This window comes from Penaeus vannamei, chromosome 8 (assembly GCF_042767895.1).
Source record: "Penaeus vannamei isolate JL-2024 chromosome 8, ASM4276789v1, whole genome shotgun sequence".
NCBI lineage: Eukaryota > Metazoa > Arthropoda > Malacostraca > Decapoda > Penaeidae > Penaeus > Penaeus vannamei.
This window is the reverse complement of record NC_091556.1, coordinates 47442559-47462558: the sequence shown is the minus strand read 5'-3', so window position 1 is coordinate 47462558 and position 20000 is coordinate 47442559. Positions and strand designations below refer to the sequence as shown.

Genomic DNA, 20000 nt, shown 5'->3' with positions numbered 1-20000 from the left:
GATGCTCTCCAGGGCAAGGTTGAAGAGCTTCAAAACATCAGTAGCACTTTAGAGACCCAAACCCAAAACATTAACAGGTTGGAAGAGGAGATGCAGAAAACCACTGCTCATGTGAAGGACTTGGAAGCAACAAAGGAGGCACTGGAGAACAAGTCAAAGGAGGCTGTGGACAGGTGTGAGGCCATCATTAAGACCCTGGAGAAGAAGGAAGAGGAAATTGAACTGAAGCAGGCAGAGGCTCAGGCACTGCAAGAGCAGCTCCAGAGTGCCAGTGAGAGAGTAGAGGAGGCAAATGCTCGTATAGAAAAGCTGGAAGAGGAAGCAATTATAAGTTCTCAGAAGATGAGTCAGTTAGAGATGGACCTTGAAAATATTTCTGATGAGGCAGAATATAAGGTTGAGGCTGTGCAGAGCCAGCTGTCACAGATGAAGGAAGAAAGTGAGGCTACCTCATCCCAACTTGCCACACTAAGCCAAGAACTTGAGCAGAAACTAAATGAGATGGAGTCCCTGAAGAGTAATATTGAAGTGATCACAAAGGAGAAGGAAGCCACCCTCACCTCCCTCCATGAGCATCAAGGACTCTTAGATGCTGAGAGGGCAAGATATAGTGAAAAGGTGCAAGAGATTGAAAAAGTTGCAAAGAGCCTTCGCGAGGTTGAGGAGCAAGCAGCAGCGCTGAGAGAAGCTAAGGCAGCCTATGAGGAGGAGGTGGAATCCCAGCAGACCTCCATGAATTGCCTAAAGGAGGCCGTCTCCCAGTTGGAGGTCCAGAAGGAAGAATGGAAGGCCGAACTGGATACCCTTCAAACTTCCCTGTCCGCACTCAAGGAGGAGAAGGCATTGCTGGCAGCAGAAATTGAGCAGATGAATACTACCAATAAAAGCTTAACGTAAGTCTGAAGCTAGTGACATGGTTTAACAGAAGTTTGCAGAGACTCAATTTACCTAGTCATTTAGATGAGGCTGAGTTAAGTAGAATATTGAAATTCAGTGTAGCGTACAGGAATATCTGTTTTAAGCATGTTAACACCTCTTTTTTCCTTCTTTCTAGGGACCAGTTGGAGAACTTGCAGCTGAGCCAAGAAAGTGTTGAATCTGTCAAGCAGGAACTGAGCTCGTCTCTGGAGGCCAAGAGTCACGAATGCATGGAACTACAAGCAGCACAACAACAGCTGGAGGAAAAGTTGCAGAAGGAAGCCTCTGGTGCTGAAGCAGCCATTGCCAACCTGAATGAGGAAATTGTAAGGCTGAAGAGTGAAATACAAACCAAGGAAAGTGACATGGAAGAATTGGCTAAGAAACTGGATGCAGCGTAAGTTTATTTCTTTTCTAGTCTCACGAGGGTGAAATTTTAAAATTTAGTGGTTTATGGAGAGGTATTTTCTTACTGCTTTTTTAACCTCTTTTTCAGAATAATAAACCTAAAATGGCAGAAATCAACAGTGTAAAGTAATGAATTTAAATCTCTCTTCACAGGCTAGAGGAACGCCAGACCCTCTCTTTGCAGAGCAATGAACAGCGAGAGTTACTAGAGAATGCAATGAGGACTCTGGAAACCACCAAGAAGAATTACATTGATAGAGTAATGTATGAAGAAAAGTGCATTGAGAGCGAAGGGTGGAGGGAAAAAGTGCTGAAGCTTGAGCAGGAATGCATTAAGGTTTGTGTTCTTTACCTTTTAATCTGCTAGATCTTGGATATGGTATGTAACATTGCCAATAGTTTAGACACCATGCGAATGTCATTAATTGCTAAATTTTTCCCACTAAAATAATAAGCATTATCCATTCCATCATCTCAGAACAACGTTGATATAAATGAACTGGAAGAGCTGCTACTTGCTGAGAAGCAAGAATCGGCTAGGCAGACCGCAATCGCTAAGCAAGCAGAGACTCATGTCAAGGAAATTCGCAAAGCCCTTGACGCGCGGATAGCAGTATTGGAAGCACTACTTTCATCTACTCAAGCAGACCTGGCGGGACAGTGCGACTCTCAAGCCACTCTGGCAAAGGAAGTCAATTATCTAGAAGAGAATCTGAGACAGGTGAGTGATTTTATGCATCATTCTAAAGATACACATTTTTTAGGTGTGGAATTTTGCTAGATGAACATGTGTGCTGTTTATGCCACTCCTCAGTAGTTGCTAACATTGTGTTTTATTTACTGCAGATGACAAACAAGTGGGAAGTGGAGAGAAAGAGAGCAGAAGCCATCCAAAGTGACTACGAGAATTACAGGGATGTGATTGTCATGATGCAGCAGCAGCGAGATGATACAACCTCAGATGAAATGATGAAGGTAAAGTATCACAAAGTTGTGTGCATGCATGTGTGTATGTGTATGTGTGTATGTATGTATGTGTGTGTGTGTGTATGTGTGTATATGTGTGTGTGCATGATGCATTCTCCTGTATAGATTTGAATTTTACAATTTTAGTATATGTCCATTTTATATAAAGGATATATCTGATTAGGAACCTGGCTCTCTTGTTTCAGAAGGAGAACTCTGATCTCATCAGACGTCTGAACTCTGTGGAAGCCAGCAACCAGAAGCTTCACTCTCAGGTGCAGAATCTTAGGATGAAGGAGCAGCAGCTAAAAGCACAGCTGAAGGATGCCAGTGAAGAGAAGGTAAAAACAAATTATTCTCAGGAGCAGCTCCAGACAACAGAAGAAGAGCTGAAGAAGGCTGAGCAGACTATATTGGAGCTCCAGCAGCAACTCAACATAACAACAGAAGAGTTGGAGGAGCTGAGATGCAACAGAACGAGTGATAACAACAGGGAGGCAGAGGAGAGGGAGAACGAAATGGCTGTCCTCAAAGACCAGATTGCTTGCTTGCAGACTAGCCTTGCAGCCAAGGAAGAAGAACTATCGCACTTGAGCCAAGAGATGGCTAAATTGAAGAGTTTACAGGTAAGGGTTTTTCACATTTGCAGCCAGCTCTGTGTGTTTCTACATATAATCTAGGATGTACAGTTTCATTTTTTGAATGTTTGTTTTTATACTTTTGGAGTTCAAGTCGTATTTTCTCCTACATTAGAGAGACCTGCCAGTGACTAGTGAGTCGCCTAGGAAAGACAACTCCCTGGTGGATATTGCAGCTCTGCAGACGGAGTTGAACCTTGCCAGAGGACAACTCACAGTATGTACTTCTTTTCTGTTTGTAAAGTATTGCTTAACGGTAACAGAGTCAAAAAAAAAAGATTGTGATGATAATTGGCTTCTCTCCTCAGGTCTCTCAAGATGAGCTGAATGGCCTGAAGTGTGAAGTGCAAGAGTCACAAGACCAGCTCAAGCAGGCAATGTTCGACCTCAGGAAGACTCAGGAGCAAAATAAGCTGTACCAGGACATGGCTCAGGAACTGGAAGACAAGGTAAGGCTTGGCTGAGGGAAGAGTTAGTAGGGGTAGGGAGTGTGAGGAAAGGCTGCAGAACAAGATTTGCCTGGTATTGTGTGATTTGTTCAGTGGCGGTTGTCATCAAAGTAAAAGTTTGCTTCTGATTACTTGTCTAGTGTGTTGAATTTTTCTAAGGGCAACATTTAAAAAAATGTCTTGTTTAATATGTTCCTTGAAATTTATGTGTGTGTGTGCAATTAACCCCAGGTGAATCTGCTGGAAGCTGAAATGAAGTCAGCTAGTGAAGGCAAAGAACGCATGAAGGAAGAACTGGAGCAGCTGCGTAGTTCCTCAACAGTTGAGACATTCGCAGACTCACAAGCAGATACTATTTCTTCTTTGAATGAAGTGATTGCCAGGTATGTATATAGTATCTGTCTTTTTTTTCCCATTCTTCTTCAGTTATAATAACAGGTATTGAAATCTTAACTCCCAGATGATGTATAATTAACAGAGGGTACTTACCTCTTTTCAGCCCCTTTTTTCTTCTTTCTTTCTTTCTTTTTCTTTCTGAAAGATGAATAATAATATTGTAAAGATCACTTATGTTTTTAGCTTTATTTTCTAATACTTTACATTATCTTGTGATGCAGACTGCAAGAGGAGCATAATAACCTGAAGGAAAAATATAGCACCCTGCAAAAAGAACTTCAAGAGGTAGCAGACAATAGGAACAGATTACAGGAACTAGAAGACAGCCATAAAAAGAGTGAAGAGCTTGCTTTCCTGAACGAGGAGCTGAGCTCCAAGAACGATGAGCTGACCACTAAGAACGACCTCCTCATCAGCCGCAATGAGGAACTGGCTGGCACCATCGAGGACCTGAGTACCCAGATCAATGAGTTAGTCTGCCGCAATGACGTTCTCACCTCAGACAACGAGACCCTGACCAAGAAGGAGGAAGAAATGATACTGCAGCTGGATGACCTCATGATGGAGAAACAGGACCTGGATACTCAGGGCTTGACCATGTCACAGCGGCTGGATGAGGCTGTCTCTGGCAACAAAGAGTTGATTGCTCGTAACACTGAACTGGTGCTGCAAAACGAATCACTACTTTTGGAGAACCAGGAGCTCAAGGGGTCAATACAGGAGAGGAACCAGAGTCAAGAGGATGCAGAGGAACTGTTGAAGTTAAGAGAAAAATATGAAAACCTCCAGACTGAAAATGAAATGCTGGAAAAGAAATATGATGAGCTTAAAAAGCTGCATGAAGATAGTACAAAAGAAAGAGAGGAAATAGAAAATGATAAGAAGTCCTTGACAGACACAATGAAGAATTTGGAGGATGTAGTAAATCAGCACCAGACAGAATGTCAGGAATATATCAAGCAAATTGAAAAAATGGAAGAGGAAAATAACAAGCTTTCTGAACAACTACAAGGTGCTTCATCTGAGCGAGATGAACTTGCCAGTAAAATGCAGGAGCTGGTTGCAAAGCTGGAGACAACTGTGGCAGAAAAAGAAAAGTGCTTGAAGGAGTATGAAGAACTGCAGTCAGAGAAGGATTCAGTTGTTCTTGAAAAGGAACAAGTACTTTCTGAAAAGGAACAGCTTCAGTCCAAATATGAAGCTGTTATGAAGGAAAAGGATGACTTGGCATCTGACAAGGACAATCTACATCAAGAAAATGAAAAGCTGTCTCTAGAGAAGCAGCAGATGTTATCAGACCGAGCATTGCTGGAAGAAAAAAGCAAGGAAACTGAGGAGGAAAGGGAAAGCCTGCAGAGTCAAATTGACTCCTTTGTTTCGCAGAAGGAACAGGAACAGTCACAAGTCGAGAGTCTGAAGTTAGAGAATGAAAAGATCGTAATTGAAAAGCAAAAGTTGGCTACCTTAGCTGAACAGAGCAGCATGGACATTGAAGAGCTAACTGTAGAGCTCAAGCAGGTGACATCACTCAAGGAAACACTGCTGTTGGAGAATGAGGAACTGAGGAACAAAAATGAAGAACAACAGAAAGAAAAGGAGAAGCTGAGCACAGATGTAGAATTATTAAGATCAGAAAAAGAGGAATGGGCAACAGGGAAGGAACAACTCGTGAAAGAGAAGGAGCAACTGAAGCAAGATTATGAAAATCTTCAGTCACGTGAGGAAAACTTGTCAAAGGAGAAGACTGATGTGATGTCAGAACTAGAGGCTGCAAAATCTCGCCTTGCTGATGCGGAGGGAGAGATTACTGCATCCAAGCAAGAAATTGCATCCCAGAAGGAGACCATTGCAACTTTGCAGAACAACCTGGCAGAACTGAAGCAACAGTTGAAGGACCAACAAGAGACGGGAGATGTCCTAAGACAGGACTTGAGCAAGAAGGAGGAAGATGCTGCCTCACTTAACAAGGAGGTTGTCAGGCTGCAAGATGAAGTGCAAACTGCAAATGAGGAGCTTCAGGTTGCTAAGGACAACCTCACTAACAAGCTGTCAGAGGTTTGTACATTATAGTCACCTAGTTTGGGCAGTACTTATAATTCAATACATGGTTGCATTGTCTTCAGCTTTTTAAATTTTGTAAAGTTGTGAGGATGGGTTGAGAGTCTATTTTAATGTGTTTCTTTCCTCCCTGGCCTTTGCAGACAACAAGCCTGATGGTGGATAAAGCAGCCCTACAGGTAGAGGTGTCACAGCTCAAGGATAAAGCAGCATCTGCTGAAAAGTTAGAGAAGTCTGTGACATCAAAAGAAGCCAAGGTAGATTTAGCTCCCACTTTTAAATAAATATGTGTGTGTGTTTGTGTTTCGTTGGTTTGTTTGTTATTCTGGATGCAATGATTTTTCTTTTTAAGAGATGGTATGTTTTAATCAGTTTATTTTGGCAGATCTGATTTTTAGTATCTGAAAGGTTTCATACTTTGTAAGCTAATGTGGGGCATTTGTAAGTCATTTTTGATATTCTGGAGCATGTGCATAAATTGTGTTTGGTGGTATAATTAGCTCTGACACAGTGGTTATGGTTTTGGTAGCACTGATTTGTTTTTTCATTGGTTAGCAGAATAACTCAAAAAGTTATAACAGATCTTTATGAATTTTTTACCAGTGGTGTCTTAGCCCAACTTAGATGCCATTAAATTTTGGTGGTGATCCAGATCCAGGAATTTTTTAAATGATTGTTATGTTATTCTTATTATTATGACAACTATTATTATTGTTATTATTGTCATAGCTCATGTATATTTCAAGTATTTCTGTATTTGCATTTGCACCTGCACACACAAGAATATGTTTGGCATTATATGAATCACATGGCCTCTCTTTCTAACCCTCAGATTGAAGAGTTGGGGGTTCTGGTCAAGGAATCCCGCACAGACCTCGACTCACTCCGCGCCAAGTTCTCCCTCGTCCAGAACATCGGCAGGAAGAAGGAGAGTGAACTGAAGGAGTGCATGAAGCATGTGGAACAGCTGGAAGAGGAAGTGGAACAGCTGAAGGAAAAGGTGACATAACAGAGATATGGTCAATTTATTTGTTATGCATATTCCTGGTTTATGTTTGACGAAATTTGATTATGTTGCACCATTTGTCCTTTAGTGAAAGAAAAGAAATTTTTCTTTCTTTTTTTAATAAAAATCCAATAATGAATACAGAAAGACATGCATATAATTTTCTGCAGTCTTCTTTGGCTCACTGCTTGCTAATGGAGCTCAATGCCTTTTAATGCAGGTGAAAGAAACAGACACAGATGCAACACAGTGCCGTAAAAACTTGGAGGAGACCAAGCAGGAGGTGGAACACTGGCAGAAACGTTTTAATGAAAAGAATGGGGAAGCAGAACAACAGGCAAGCCAGCAGATTGAGGTCAGTCCAGTTGTCGTTAGAATATGATTGAGTACTTTTGTTTAGAACTTTGTGATTGCTTTTTATGACCATTGTATAAAAAAGTATTAACAAAGCACAGGGCATGTATATCCTGGAGGAAGATGGTTTGTAACATTATAATACAGTCTGTCATTATTGCTTACATTTATATTTCAATGCTTTTTCAGGTGTTGAAAAAAATGCACGACCTAGAAGAAGCAAACGACAACATGAAATCCAAAGTTAAGCTTCTGCAAGCACAGATCAAAAAGTTGAAGGCAGAACAGAGCCAAGATAAGGCCCAGGACCTCCAGAAGTCTGTTTTGAAGCCAGCCAAGTCATCCCCTCAGCTGGCCAATCCCATGCAGGTCACCCAAAGGTCTGAGGCGCTGGAGAGTCCTGAAGTCATAGGGAGCTCGCAGACCCAGGAACCGAGATTGTCGGACATGCCCCAAGTGAAATCAAGAGCAGTAACACGCATGGCATCGACTATGAAGATACCTCCTGCTAACAAGAGCCAGCAACCATCTGGAGTGAGGACCCGCCGTTCACTCATTCAGACTGTCGATGAAAATTCTCTTCCAGAGGTGCTTCAGTCTCAGGGGCGGAAGTCCTTGGTTGCAGATGATGATGAAATGAAGCGTGCCTTGAAGCGAGTTTGCGCATCGACCTCCATGAGCCAGGAGAAACGCAAGCGCAAATCCACTGTTATCCCAGAATCTCCTGAGGCCGCTGTTGAAGGCCTTCCATCAAAAGTAAAGCAAGGTAAGAAGTAGGAAGAGGAATACATTGGTGTTGATGAATAGTGAAATGTAATGAAAATGAGAGTAAAATGGATTTCAAGCTTAATGAACCAGAAGGCTAGGAAATGTAAAGTGTGATTTTGTGGTTTGATCCGGATTTAAATGAATAAATGGACAAGATAGAGCAAGAGTTAACAAAGCTCTGCATGAGTATGGGATAGATTAGTTTTAAAGGGAATGAATGCATCACTGAAATGAAATACGGATGGTCACAGTCCTTGGATAATAAAGCTTATTATTTTTGCATGCTTAATCGTAATCCTTTTCAACCTTTTTTTCTTTTTACCCAGGTCTGAATGACCTTCCTTCCGGTGCAGAGAGCCCAGGGGTGATGAGAAGATCAACTACTCTGGTCAAGAAGTACGATTCTAATGACAAGTCACAGGTCTGTAAAATATCAGGTGTTACACATTATAGTCTAATTCTTGATTGAAAAGAGAAAAAGCAAGTCATATTATCAGTCTAAAGTTGTTGAAATGAAGCTCCCAAGTTGGTAAAATAGACATTTAACTAGAAAGGATTTTAAGATAGGTATTAACTGTTGGTTTTCTCCTTCCTAGATGGGTGGCCCCCTGAAATCATTGAGCACAAACAGCCCAATCAGACCCAGTGAGAGACGCATGACCCGTGCCAGCATCGGCCTTCGAGGAAAGCCTCCTCAACCTGCCGCCAGATCCGACGAATGCAAGACACAGTAGCTTGTGTGTGTGTGTCAACATATTATCTTGTATTAGTTTTTGACATGATTGAGGTCACCTTTTTCTTTATCTTTTGTTTTAATTCCGAGACACGGTTAAAAAACTTTGAATGCAAAGTTAGGTACATTTAGTTGAAAAGGGTAAAAAAGAAGCAGAAAAAAGAAAAAACACTTTTTACCGAGTTTTTAATATGGTCTTTATTTTGATAGGTTAGTTAGACATTAGCTAAGAGGTAATGATAAGAAATAAATCCTAGGTCTCTCTAACATTTTCCTGAAGAACTAGAGGAGGAAATAGGTTGGTCTTGTGAATTTAGCATGCAGATCAATTTTGAATTATTTATTTTGCCCATTATCATTCGATGCGTTTCATTTAGATCCGTTTGACATATAGAAAAAAAATGTATATTATTTTACTCTTCAGGATAATGTTGAGTTTTTGCTGATAGATGTCGGAACACATTGATTGTACATATGTAGATTGCCTAATCCCTTATATATATATTTTCTTGTGTGTTTCTGTCCTCGCATTTTTTTATTCATCTTTTGCCCTCTTTTTATTTTGCTTAATTTTTTATTTGTTTTATTTTATTCTTTTCTGTTCTCTTCTTCAATCCATGACTAATGTCTAGATAAAGCGTACATACATTTAATTTTTTCATATTTTTATACACTTGTGGATATAAATTATCTTCATATTTCTATAAAACTTTTGTACATTTTTATATTTCATTAAAAATATGAAAATCTCTTTAAGTGTCTTGTTTTGATAACCTTTGTTTTTTGACATTGTGGGTGGATTTTAGGAAATTATTAAATACATTTTTCATTGCTTTATACTACATATAGAGTCGAGAAATAAAATATTTAGTGTGGTGAAGAAATAATTATGTTTATTATATCTTTATTAAGGCAAGGATACATTTGACAGGTTGCTAATGAGTGAATAGATACAACTTGTTTGAATAGTATTTTTACTTTAATTATTTTTTATCATCAACCTGTTACTCCTAAGATAATTGGTATTCCAACCTATCAGTTATAACATAATTATCTTCACCCTCTAATTAACCTGTTATTTATCCCCTGCTGTAAAGTACATCTTCATTTCCAGAAGAAAAAGGGAATATAGTTAAAACATAATATGGTAAAGAATAAATGGAGAATAAAAAGGAATGATTTAACTGGTGAAAACTTGAGCATATTTTTACACATTGACTGTTTGGAAAGCCTCAAGGTAATGTACTGGTGCCTAACGTTAGAATGTAATTTTATCATTATGTATTATCATTTTGTATTCATTTTTATGATTATTTTTTTTATTATTTTTTATTTATTTATTTATTTATTTTTTTTTTTTCAAAACTCATTCTTTGAAATTAATCAACTATTGATATGAAAATGATGAGTACTTTTGATGACATCCGCTCTTAGAATGTTGCTGCCACAAATGTTAGTTTTATGCAAAGCACTCATGATTTCGCAGAATACTTTGCCTATGCCTGTTGCTAGCTCCTCCTTTTAGCAAACTTCTACAATATTCTCAATTATTATTATTTTTTTTTTTTTTTTTTTTGTCATTCATTTTCTCTCTCTCTCTCTCTCTCTTTCTCTCTCGTTCTCTCGTTCTCTCTCGTTCTCTCGTTCTCTCTCTCTCTCTCGTTCTCTGTTCAATCCTCTTTCTTTTTCTTTCTTTCTTTCTTTCTTTCTTTCTTTCTTTCTTTCTTTCTTTCTTTCTTTCTTTCTTTCTTTCTTTTTTTCTTTCTTTCTTTCTTTCTTTCTTTCTTTCTTTCTTTCTTTTTCTAATTCTCTGTTCAACCCTCATTCTTTCTTTCTTTCTTTCTCTCTCTCTCTCTCTCTCTCTGTCTCTCTCTCTCTCTCTCTAATTCACTGTTCAATCCTCTTTCTTTCTTTCTTTCTTTCTTTCTTTCTTTCTTTCTTTCTTTCTTTCTTTCTTTCTTTCTTTCGTTCTTTCTTTCTTTCTTTTTCTCTCTTTCTTTCTTTCTTTCTTTCTTTCGTTCTTTCGTTCTTTCTTTCTTTTGTTCTTTCGTTCTTTCTTTCTTTCTTTCTTTCTTTCTTTCTTTCACTCTTTCTTTCTTTCTTTCTTTCTTTCTTTCTTTCATTCTTTCTTTCTTTCTTTCTTTCTTTCTTTCTTTCTTTCTTTCTTTCTTTCTTTCTTTCTTTCTTTCTTTCTTTCTTTCTTTCTTTCTTTCTTTCTCTCAAATTCACTGTTCAATCCTCTCTTATTTCTTTCTCCCTCTCTCTCTAATTCACTGTTCAATCCTCTCTTATTTCTTTCTCTCCCTCTCATTCAGTAATCACCTCTCGCAAAGCCTGAGCTTATAGATAATACTACCAAATAAAGTTAGTTGTTTCATTATTCAGATTAAGATTATTATTTTTTATTTGTACTCACCATTCCGACGACTTTACAAAGCAACTTTCATAAATACAATTCAATCAATTTGTGTTTCTATGCACACAAGAAACTTAACTTGATGAGAGGTGCAGCTCACATAAAAAAAGACCGTTAGTATTGTCAAAATAATGCGTCATTTGAATTCCAGTGGACGGATTTTTCCTCCTTTTCAACTAATATCAGTTGATGATAATGACTTTTGTAAATGTAAAATTCGATTTGAATTTATCTTTACATCTATGCACATGCACATACACGCACGCACGAACACGTACGCACGCACGCACGCACACGCGCGCACACACACACACTAAATCCTTATCAGTTTCTGCCTAATATCTTTATCTATTCATCTTTATACTGGGTTAGATATACTACTTGTACGTATATCATTTTTTAGGTGTTTACATACGTTTAATGCATGGAATTCATGACGAACAGGAACAACGAAAGGAAGAATAAGAAAACACAAGAATATTCGTATTTTCTTGTTCTTCCCTCCGTTGTTCCTGTTGCATACGTTTAAATACACATATGATGCGTGTGGAAATTACAATAAAAGATGTAATAATGATACACAAATTCAGATAACCATAATAATGATGATGATAGTGAAGATGATAAAGATAATAAAAGTCAATAGCAAAAAGTCTTAAGTCTGATAAGGTATCTGATAAAAAAAGTATCTTATCCGTTTCTCTGAACCGTTATCTCCTCATCGAATTCGTTTACAAAAATATTAGTACCTCGTATTGCATTGGTCGTGGAAATATCGAGTGCTTTTAGAGAATATATTCAATAGTCACACCATTCACAGGTAATTAAGAGGTAAGCTGACCTATGGTTATGGTGTAGGTCTCATTTCTGTTTAATTTTTAGTCGAAAAGGTATGGTGAATGTATATTTATTTGCTGTTTAGTGGACTGGCATCGGATCGCGCTATGTTTACAGTTTTGAATTACTTGGATTGTGGTGAAAATAATTGATATTTTAGAAGTGCAACAGGATTGGTAAGAATATATGTATATATGTATGTATATATATACATATATATATATATATATATATATATATATATATACATACATATATGTATATATATATGTATGTATATATATACATATATATATATATATATATACATACACATAAATATATATACGTATGTTTGTGTGTGTGTGTTTGCGTTTGCGTGTGCGTGCGTGCGTATGTAAACACACACACACATACACACACACAATGTATACATGTTATCGTCTTTGGTTAATGTCCACACCTTGATAATGTATATTATGTTAAGGATTATTCTCGCAATTGTATCTAAATATGTATGGAAAGGAAGAGAGAAAAAAAAAACTTGTACGCGTACGTAAATTTCCATTTTTTTTAAATAACTGGTATGGGTTGTTGAAATAAACATTGATAACCCAGGCGATGGACGTGAAGTTCTGAAGAGACAGCGAAATATCTTCTTGGAATCGTGTCAAATAATGTTTTTAACCAGAGTTACCCCTCTCCCGGTACCATTTTCTAAAACGTTCCTGTTTACAAAGAAAACGGACATATCAAAAAATGACATGACAAACTTATGGATAGGTTTCATAAATATTTCACGAGTGCTGGATTTGAAATGACTAAATATTTTAAGCCTTTATGTTGTATTTTCTGTATCCACCAGTTTTCTTATATCTATTTTTTTCTTGTTACTTTATTCTCTTCCCTTACTCATATATTACTCTTTCGTTCAGTCACCTTCCTTAATTTTATATATTTTTTCTCTCTCGATCTCTCCTTTTTGACAAATTTTAAATATATCCAAAAAATACTCCCATATTTTTTTTAAATTGTTCCTCTGTACGGAACAAACTGAAAATATTGCCACACTCCGCCCTTCACACACATACACATACACATACATACATGCAACTATACCACATGTACGGAAGACAAACAAATTTCTATTAACTCGAAAAATCTCCAGTTAAGCACAAAGGAAGTTACAAATAAGTAAAAACACTAGAGGTAATTAATAATTAATGGGTAATTGAGGATTAATAATTAGAGGTAATTAACAATAGAGGCAATTTACTGCTATTATTTTAAGATACGACATTTTTTTAATGACCAAACCTAAGAGCTACGACCTTTTATCGGCAAATTTAAAACGTCACCCCTAGGTTAAGTAGTTGTAATTCAAGTGACATAAGTTATAAAGTTGTAATCCAAGGTCTATATAAGTTATAAAGTTATAATTTAAGGTTTATGCAACCTCAAAAGTTATAATTTAAGGTCTATACAAGTAGGATAGTTATACTTCAAGTTTTTTTTTTATAAAAGTTGTAATTCAAAGTCTACATAAGTCATTTAGTTATAATTCAAGAGCTGTTCGAGTTATAGTTATCATTTTGGGTCTATACAAGTTATAGAACTATAATTCAAGGGCTTTATGTGTTACAGTTGTAATTTTTTTGTCTATACAAGTTATAGTTGTAATTTAAGGTCTATACAAGTTATGAAATTCATAATTCAAGTTCTTTACAAATCATAAAACCTATAATCCAGGGTCTACAGAAACCATAAATTACATTCATTCAATTTTTTTTCGCAGCGGTGACCAGCCCTCTCTGCCGCCGCCATGTTGGACTGCACGGAGCCACTCGCCGGAGGAATGGCGCAGTTATCCAACGTTATCCTCACAGCCTTAGTCACGAGCCTACACTTTATGAGGGGAGGAGAGTCGGTCCTGTATGGATCCGTCACTTTAGCCATCTTTTGCCTCGCTGGGTGGATCACTAACTGGTTTGATTACATGAGGTAGGTGGCTGGTGGATCTGGGAGAGCGCTGGGTTAAAATTCTTGTTCGATTTTTTTTGGACGTGAGAACGCTGGGTTAATATTTTTGTTTGGTTTTGGGTTTGGGAATTGAAAGTAGTTGTAGTAGTAATGGTGATAATAATAGTTGTTATGACAGTGATATTCTTAGTAATAATAAACATTATAGTAACAATAACATTATTTAAACATCTTTTTAACAATGCCAGTGTAAGTTCTATATGATATATGTAATCACAATAATTGTTATCGACCTGTTAATAATTGACAATTAAAATTTGGTTCTATCTCTTCGGTAATGATGTACTTTGTTACTTATACCTAATTAACTATTTATTGTATGGTTACTGATGAGTTTAAGTTGATCCACAATTCAGAGAGAACGAATATTCCTTTTGCTACAAATATTCTGTACAGGATGTTATCAATACTTACAGATCGTCTGTGTTTAGAAAATGATTAATTCCTCCATTTGCAATAAAGAAGTTATAATAAAATTCTACAAGCGGACATTAATTTTATGTAAGAATAAACACACACTAACTATTTCTCTCCCTTTTCCTAAACAGACACGAAGTCAACAGACAGCCGCAGAGGTCAGACTGCAAGAAAATGTTGATTATATTGCGCATTTTAATCCCAGGTTACAGTACTTTGTCCTGGTGAGTTTGTCTATATGTTATTTTTTTCTATTGTTGTTGATGTCATCCTACGATTTTTAAAGTTTTATCTTCTCTTTATACATAGACGTAGGAAAGTATTTTGAAATAGGGGAAGCAAAGAAGGTCCCCCCCCCAAAAAAAAAAAATAATAATAAAAAAATAAATAGTCAGGGTTTTGGGGGTCGCAGAATATCAAGACATTCTTATCTAGATAATACTTAATAATAATACATAATGGTTATTTCATCTTGAACATCAGACTAAGTTGTATCTGCCATCTCAGCTGCATGGGCTCAGTGTTCCCAACAAAGAGTAACTAAGGAAATGCACTAATTGTATATTTACGGGGAATGTCCTCGCAAGTTGAGGAGTGGGGTGGGGTGGGGGGCAGAAGTTGGGTCCCGCCCCCTTCCATTCCAGAGTGGGGGGGGGGAGGCGGTCGTCCCCTTGGCCACCCCCCTTTTTCTAAGCCTATATTTTATAAATATTTCTATTTTGGGGGAGATAGATGAGAAGTGTATGTGAATTGGGAAATGTCTGGAGCATCAAGAAGCTTATATCAAAACAAGCGATGATAAAAGATACATTTTAACATTTTAGAATTTTCTCTCTCTCACCCCTAGAAGAAGGGGAAAAGGAGAGGGAGAAGGACAGGGAGAAGAAGAAGAGGGAGAGGGAGAGGGAGAGGGAGAGGGAGAGGGAGAGGGAGAGGGAAAGGGAGAGGGAGAGGGAGAGGGAGAGGGAGAGGGAGAGGGAGAAGGAGAAGGAGAAGGAGAAGGAGAAGGAGAAGGAGAAGGGGAGAGAGAGAGAGAGAGAGAGAGAGAGAGAGAGAGAGAGAGAGAGAGAGAGAGAGAGGGAGAGAGACAGACAGACAGACAGACAGACAGACAGACAGACAGAGACAGACAGACAGAGAGACAGAGACAGAGACAAGGAGAGAGAAACAGAGAGACAGAGATAGAGGCAGAAACAGAAACAGAGACAGACAGAGACAGAGACTATATTCTTGCTAAGACAACTCCACTTCACAGACACCAATGAAGCCAAACCATACTCCACACCGGCCGTCACTCCAACAAAGCATCATTTTCACCACCAAATCACAAAACGTAATTTTTCAGGCACCTGGAGTGGCTGAAGTCACCTACCAGCTGGAGTGCAGAATACTGGGTGTCTGTGATGAAGCTTTTCCAGTGTACTTTGGGAGATCTGCCTCAGGCAATACTTCAGGTAAATAGAAAAGTCACTTTACTGTATTATTAGAACTAAATCCGTTTAATAAAAACAAATTGTGGTTTATCTTATGTTTTTTTTTAATTGCTGCTTCAGGTAAAAAGAAAAGTCACTTTACTGTATTATTAGAACTAAATCCGTTTAATAAAAACAAATTGTGGTTTATCTTATGTTTTTTTTTAATTGCTGCTTCAGGTAAAAAGAAAAGTCACTTTACTGTATTATTAGAACTATATTAGTTTAATAAAAACGAATTGTGGTTTATCTTTTTTTTTATTATTATTATTTTAAATTCTGCTTAAGAAATGCACGAAAATAAATAACGATTTGGGCGATCTGCCATAGACGATACATCAGGTAAAAAGAAAAGAAAAAAACACTTTGTATTTAAATTCTGAACAAGGAAAAGTCGTGTTTTCAAAGGTCACAGAAATGCATGAAAATGAATATCAACTTTCATGGAGAGATTAAATGATAAAACTGATTGAATTTCTCTTTAATTCGTGTTTTATGAAGATTCAACTCCACTACAATTAGCTAATATCCATTTTACTAAAATCATGCCATTATGAGACTTATAATCACACTAACACTATGTTGTTTTTCAGACATATCTCATCCTCCATTTTTGGTGGGACAGTACTATTGACTCTTTGGATTGTAAGTACATATTTTCTTTAATGACTGTTCAGTATGCATTTTATCTCCATATTTCTATACACATTTCCCTCTTATATGTCTGTCTGGTTGTATGTCTGTCTATGTTTTTTTTCTTTTTTATCTGTGTCTATGTGTATGTCTATCTCTAACTCTCTCTCTCTTTCTTTCTCTCTCTCTCTCTCTCCCTTTCTCTCTCTCTCTCTCTCTCTCTCTCTCTCTCTCTCTCTCTCTCTCTCTCTCTCTCTCTTTCACTCCCTCTCTCTTCATCCCTGAATATTATCATCATATTATTATTATTATTATTGTTATTGATATTATTTTTGTTGCTGTAATTGTTACTATTATTGTTATTACTATTACTATTATTATTATTATTATCATTATCATTGTAATTATCATTATTTTTAGTAGAAGTAATAATAATAGTAAAATTATTATTAGTGTTCTTATTGTTGTAGTTTTGTTTCTGTTATTGTTATTTCTTCTACATCACCTTATTATTATTATGTTATTATTATTGTTGTTGTTATTGTTATTATACTTATTCTCATCATCTTCACCATTATCATTATCATCGTTATCATCATTGTCAAGATCATTATTATTATTACTGGTATTACTACTACCATCATCATTGTTATCATTATTATTTTTGTTATCGATATTATCGTCTATTATTATCATAAATACAGTTATATTTGGTGTTGCTGCCCTTCTTCTTATTATTATTATCATTATTATTATCATCTTATTATTATTATTATCATTATTATTATAATCAAATGTTATTATCCTCCTCCTCTTCCTCTTTTCATATGCATTATATTTATTAATTACATTGAAAGTTTTATTAATTCCCATCTCTTTCTCTCTTTGTCACAGTCTACTTGATATTTGCCTTGGCGTCTCTTTGTGTGTCAATGGCCGTGTGTTCCGTCGTCTGTTACATCAGGAAGGAATATTTCGAAGAAGAACATGACAAACTCAAGATCACTGATTTTCTGGTGATTGTTATAGCCACGATGCTGAATCTGGGTAATTTTTTTTTGTTTTGTTTTGTTTTATTTATGTGTATATTTATTTATTTGGCATTTTTTGTAAACATTTTTTCTTGGGTATTGTTTGTTTTTTTTCTTCGGCGCGCTAAACCGTGACTCAACCCGGATTTAAGGATTCAATGAGCGATTGTGTTTGTTTACATACCGCTTCTGTTATCTATTTCATATTCTTTTTATTACCATCATGATTTTTCAAAGTCAAAACAGATCGAAACATATCAAAACAGTTGAAGAATGTAACATCGATTTAGAGCACAATAGATATCTTCTCTTCTCATTCCCTTCTCTCTTTCCAGGTGGCCGCGTGGTTTCTCTAGCAATGGTGGGAAACGTGTTCAAAGTAAGCTGGATGGCAGGAGGCTCCGCATTCATCCTAACTACCAATTACATCATGAGTCTCAAAATGTACGTCGACGGAAACAAAATCATGTCCTGGCCCAGAAAGTTATTCTATCCGATCCCAATAGCATTTTTATACGCGCTCTCCATGACTAGGAAACGAGGTCTGATGATGGTGAATACCTTTTTCTGGCTGTTGTTGTCCCTTCCTCAGATAGCTATGTATAACAAGAAGCTCGCACAGTGGGGTCTGTTCCTGGGGCCCTTCCTGGCGCAGGTCCTCGCTCTAGTCCTTCTCCTGTGGAAGTGGGAGGTCGTTGAGGTTGCCTTCAGGAGGTTTGAAAGGCTGTTGAAGAAAGTGTAGTGAATGGAGGAAGGGAAAGAGGAAGAGGAGAAAGACAGTGATGGAAAGAAGAGAGAGAAAGGGCAATTATTTTTAGATGAAAGAAAAGAGAGAGAGAAAAAGACAGTGTATGAAGAAAGGAGAGAAATGACGGCAGATGATAGATAGAGAGAGAAAACCTATAGATGAAAAAATGGAGGGAGAAAAGACATAACAAGGAGAGAAAAAGAAAAAGGGGAAATGACAGCAGATGATGAAAAAAGACATAAAGACAGTAGATGAAAAAAAGAAGAGAGAAAAGACAATATATGAAAAAAGGAGAGAGAAAAAGACTTTTAAAAATCTTACAAATAGTGGAAGAAAGAAAACCAGTGATTCCAAGGGAAACTTTTGTATTTAATTCAATAAGTTATGTTTTTATTCTTTTTTCTTTTTTTCTTTTTTTCTGTCTATCGTTCACTCAGTACATTATATTAGGAGAATGAATGCATCCTTATTTTATAATTTCTATTAGAAGTTTCAAATATGTGTATATATTCTGTTTCCTTTTTTGTCCTTTTCATTAATCTAAATGTGTTTGTGTTCGTTTTTTTTCGTTTTGTTTATGAGTCATTAGCCTGTATTATATTTTGATGAAGATGATAATTGTCATAAAGGATTCAATTATCATGACTTGTTATTGTTGTTGTTTTGTTGTTGTTGTCATTATTGTCACCATTGTAATAGTCATTATATTAATGATTATTATTATTTTCGTTATTTTTATAAATCTTAGGATTAAGATTTTTACCATGTTTTTATTGTTATCACTATCTTTATTATCATAATTATTATTATTGGTGTTATTATTATCACTATTATTATTGTTATTATCATTATAAGGATGATAATAGTAGTAATTTTTATCATTATTATTATGATTATCATTATAATTGTTGTTTTATTATTATTGTCATTATTGCCATTATTATTATTACTACTGTTATCATTATCATATTTACCATTATTATCATTATCATTAGTAGTAATATTATCATTACTGTTATTGGTATTATGATTACTATCATTATTATGTTTGTTTCATTATTATCAATTGTATTTTCATCATTATTATTATTATTACTTTTATCATTATCAATACTGTTATCATTGTTATTATCATCATTATTATCATCATCATTATGAGAAATGAAGATAGTGTTTCTAGAATAGCTAACTGCACTGAGGATGAAAATGACCCTTGTTATCATCACCATCATCATCACCAACATCATCATCATCACCACTACATTTGTCCCCATTATAACTATTAATAAATACTGTGAATCAATTGATGTATATTATTTTTCATCATTTTCCCTTGATAATTCCCACATAATAATTAAAACAATTTAACACCTACAAATTCACACAGTACATAACACATACAATAGACACACGTAAACATACCTACACAGCGAAATCCAATACGCAAAATAACACATACAATAGACTTACACATAAACATACCTACATAGCGAAATTGAATACGAAAACAAACAAAAAAGAATAAAAAGAACACAAACATACCTACATAACAACATTTAATACCCAAACAAAAAAGACTAAAAAAAGATAATCAGTATAACATAATACGATATATCTATAATACTCATAGACATATTCACGAAAGAGGACGGGGAGGAGAGAGGGGGGTAGGGGGGGTAGGAGGAGAGGAGGGGGAGGAGAGAGGGGGGTAGGGGGGAAGAGGGAGAGGAGGG

At 36.4% G+C, this 20000-nt stretch overlaps 2 protein-coding genes across 3 annotated transcripts in view; both read left to right on the top strand.

Annotated features, from left to right (window-relative positions):
* LOC113810390 (centromere protein F) overlaps positions 1–9450 on the top strand; it is a 20099-nt gene extending 10649 nt beyond the window's left edge. The window contains exons 17-32 of the mRNA XM_070124818.1: positions 1–893; positions 1055–1315; positions 1480–1663; positions 1805–2047; positions 2173–2301; positions 2499–2918; positions 3046–3147; positions 3239–3379; positions 3611–3762; positions 3997–5830; positions 5977–6090; positions 6666–6833; positions 7060–7194; positions 7383–7959; positions 8288–8382; positions 8558–9450. The exon at positions 1–893 is cut by the window's left edge and continues 936 nt beyond it. Of these exons, the coding sequence (XP_069980919.1) occupies positions 1–893; positions 1055–1315; positions 1480–1663; positions 1805–2047; positions 2173–2301; positions 2499–2918; positions 3046–3147; positions 3239–3379; positions 3611–3762; positions 3997–5830; positions 5977–6090; positions 6666–6833; positions 7060–7194; positions 7383–7959; positions 8288–8382; positions 8558–8695 (5586 nt within the window). The 3' untranslated portion in view covers positions 8696–9450. The remainder of the gene's footprint in view (positions 894–1054; positions 1316–1479; positions 1664–1804; positions 2048–2172; positions 2302–2498; positions 2919–3045; positions 3148–3238; positions 3380–3610; positions 3763–3996; positions 5831–5976; positions 6091–6665; positions 6834–7059; positions 7195–7382; positions 7960–8287; positions 8383–8557) is intronic.
* Positions 9451–11789: 2339 nt separating this feature from the next.
* On the top strand, positions 11790–19570 carry LOC113810391 (uncharacterized). 2 transcript variants are annotated; one of them, XM_070124817.1, is made up of 7 exons: positions 11790–11930; positions 13722–13927; positions 14515–14607; positions 15729–15837; positions 16449–16500; positions 17383–17535; positions 17855–19570. In XM_070124817.1, the coding sequence occupies exons 2-7, from the start codon at positions 13749–13751 to the stop codon at positions 18259–18261; spliced, it is 993 nt and encodes a 330-aa protein (XP_069980918.1). In that variant the 5' UTR covers positions 11790–11930; positions 13722–13748; the 3' UTR covers positions 18262–19570. The 2 variants fall into 2 exon arrangements, with proteins under 2 accessions (XP_069980918.1, XP_069980917.1); XM_070124816.1 differs by having other exon boundaries at positions 11825–11941.
* Positions 19571–20000: the final 430 nt, after the last annotated feature.

Excerpts from the sequence above, each read along its gene's own strand:
- LOC113810391 (XM_070124817.1), top strand. The coding sequence starts at position 13,749 with ATGTTGGACTGCACGGAGCCACTCGCCGGAGGAATGGCGCAGTTATCC. Across the intron at positions 13,928-14,514 it reads AACTGGTTTGATTACATGAG|ACACGAAGTCAACAGACAGC; the intron begins GTAGGTGGCTGG and ends TTTCCTAAACAG. Across the intron at positions 14,608-15,728 it reads GGTTACAGTACTTTGTCCTG|GCACCTGGAGTGGCTGAAGT; the intron begins GTGAGTTTGTCT and ends GTAATTTTTCAG.